Genomic DNA, 3,129 nt, shown 5'->3' with positions numbered 1-3,129 from the left:
AACTAGTACGAGATCTGATCTATTATGTGCCACTGTTTGGTCTGTGAGCACGGTGCGGTCCCAGTTTAGCTTGTAGTTGCCATCCTCAAGCATACTCTCAGGGACGTATTGATAATATGGGAGATGGTCCGTTTGGAGAAGTCCCAGCTTGATCGCTATCTCTTGATAAAGGATTTTTCCTACTGCGTCATGCCGTTCCTTGTATTCAGTTGCAGCAAATGCCTGGCAGCCCCTGTAAGATGTTGGATGCTTTCTTGGGCTTGACATCCATATCGGCATCTGTCATTATTTTTATTATTACAATTATTATTAAAACTATACATTGCTAAACGTTTTCTAAATTTTCGACAGAAAAACAGTCGTAGGTATGTCTGATTGTAATTGTTTAAGCATACACGAAAAAACTTCTTTCTACTTCACATGAAGCTAAAGAAGCAAACTAAAATATTGTTTAATTAAGGGTTCTAACTATAAAATTAAATTATCTTCACATCCTCTATCATACCTCTATCATCCCTCATTTTTATTTAACACCGTGCAGATTTTTGATACACTTTGTTGGTTTCACCAAGGTGTTTAATTATTTCATTTAATTAATTGATAATTTCATTACTTATATGTGTTTAAATACTATGTGTCAAATTACTTTCTAATAACGGTTTATTTTTATATCCACACATTTCTCATAGCACCTCAATTGCGTCTACGTCGAAACTACAAATGACGTCTCTAATTCCCTCAAAATTATCGGTTAAGAAATTTACAGAATTTAACCATGTTCTCCATCTAGTTATCACAAGTTCAGGTGGTAAAGGCACATTAGGTAAACGATCTTTATACACCTATATGCGCAGAAAGGCTTTTAAAAATATGTTTTTATATTTGATACGAGGGTATTGACCATTGTAAATTCCATCCTTACAGATTGTAGTATCCTGCTACTCTATTTGTAGCAGACGCGTGCTCTAGACAAGTAACAAATTTGAAAAAAATATTTTTAAATGTTGTCCACCTTTGGTCATAGGGCGCAGCATCACTTAACAATAACAAAATGTTTTCACTAACAAAATGTTACTACATATTGTAGAGTCCCCTTCGTCTCCTTTATTCGTCGCCTTATAAATTGTAAAAGGCAGATATTAAGGATATTACCAGAAAGTGGTTCCACGAGAATTTTCAGATTTATTGTTTAGATCTGAGACTTCTCATTTCTCTTTAAAATGCATCTATGCAAAAAAAATGTAAAAAGTCTAAAAATATGCAATTTTAATAAATGCATATGCACTTACAAAATTTATCCAAAATATGCAAATGAGGAGGGTCTATGCAAAACCACACATGTCCACATTACATCTAAAGTGAGTTAGGAGTTGAATCTTAATGAATTTCCTGAACTAAATCCGAATATGGCGTCAGAATTGAGCAAAACTCATTTTGTCGCATATTAAACAGATGGGAATATACGAAAAGTCATCCAAAACAACACTTGTCCAAACGCAAAATTTCATTCAATATTTCGAACAAAACTACTCATGTCCTTGGAAAAACATATCGACTAATTTATTGACTACTACAAAACTGCACTTGTCCACATAATACAGTTTTCTGTATTGCGCATTTGCGAGTTGCTTTATATTTTTATATTCACTAATAGAGGGTAGTCTTAGCCTAATATAACAGTATTAAATCCTGCCTTCCTAAACATCTGATTTCTCCGCGCGGATTCTGTATTACCTAACCTACAAATTATAAGTAGCAAGCAGTGAGTAGTGTTACTCTAAATTTCTGGTTTGACTGTGAGATATTATTGTTACGTTAAATAATTTAAATCATCAGTTTTATTATTAGAATATGGATGTGTCTGTGGGGTTCATTAACGTTGGTTCTAGAAAACGGCAAAGTAATAGATCAACACGCGACGAAGCCAGGTTTAGAAGGTAGGAATTATTTTTATCATAGCGATAAGCGATTATCAGTGTTTCTTTTTTTTAAGGTATGCGGATATAGATCCCCATATGAAAAAATTTAAACGTCCTTGTATGCACAACAGCAAAAAGTTAAATTGTTCTTCAGTTTCCTTAAAAGAGATTATGCTACAGAGAGAAAAATTGTATGGTTATGTCAGTAAAATAGACCAAGACCAGAAGTTGTGCCATTTTATGTCAGTATGCCCCCGTCAAAGGCGACGTGGAAGGGTTAATACCCAAGAAAGCAATGCTAAACCTAAAAGCTTTCATATTTTTTATTACTTTCATACAAAAAATAAGACTGTTACGGTATGTAAAAAATTTCTTATGGCTGCTTTCAATATTTCTGCTGGTCCAATACGCACAGTTGCAAAATTCCTAGAATCAGGACAAATACCTAAAGAAAAGCGCGGTGGGGATAGAGTATCACGCAAAAGCGCTGAGAAAAGGGCCAAAGTTAAAGAATTCATAGCTTCATTACCGGCATCCGAAACGTAAGAAATCCTCACGAATTTATATGTCATGTGACCTAAGTATCAAAAAATTTTTTCAAATGTATAACAATGCGCAAAGCAATGAATACAAAGTAAGTCTTACAATGTTCAAGAATATTTTCTATCGTCACTTTAATATTGGTTTTAAGTCACCAGCATGTGATGTATGTGGTAGTTGTCTGAACTTGAAATATGCCACATTGGTAAAGAAACAGGGGAGAATAAAGCAAAAACAATGACCGACTTAGAATTCATAAGTTACGCGCAAATGCATTCTACAAATTAGCAAAAGAGTCTCCCCCAAGAAGCATTTCATTCGCTTTCGATTTGCAACAGGTCCATCCGCTTCCGAAAACACCTATCCAAGATGCCTTTTATCTCCGGCAAATAAACTTTTATGCATTTTGTTATGTAGATATGGAAAGCAGACATCCTTCATTTTATACATGGGATGAGTCACAAGCAAAACGAGTTTCAACTGAGGTTGGGTCAGCCTTATTATACCATCTGCGCTCTTTGGATCTAGCAATTGTGAAACCATACGATTATTTTGCAATGGCTGCGCAGGCCAAAACAAAAATTCGTATATAATGCATGTTTTAGCCTGCTGGTTACTAGAATCTCCTGCGTCAATTCAAAATATAATAATACACTTTCCTGTACGAGGA

At 34.7% G+C, this 3,129-nt stretch overlaps 1 protein-coding gene across 1 annotated transcript; it reads left to right on the top strand.

Annotated features, from left to right (window-relative positions):
• The first annotated feature begins 1,326 nt into the window (after window positions 1-1,326).
• On the top strand, window positions 1,327-2,465 carry LOC114325684 (uncharacterized). The gene is made up of 2 exons (XM_028273816.2): window positions 1,327-1,937; window positions 1,994-2,465. The coding sequence occupies exons 1-2, from the start codon at window positions 1,852-1,854 to the stop codon at window positions 2,463-2,465; spliced, it is 558 nt and encodes a 185-aa protein (XP_028129617.2). The 5' UTR covers window positions 1,327-1,851.
• The last annotated feature ends 664 nt before the right edge of the window (window positions 2,466-3,129 follow it).

Source organism: Diabrotica virgifera, chromosome 1 (genome assembly GCF_917563875.1).
Source record: "Diabrotica virgifera virgifera chromosome 1, PGI_DIABVI_V3a".
NCBI lineage: Eukaryota > Metazoa > Arthropoda > Insecta > Coleoptera > Chrysomelidae > Diabrotica > Diabrotica virgifera.
Note: the sequence above shows the minus strand (reverse complement) of the source record. Positions and strands in the feature narration are given on the sequence as shown.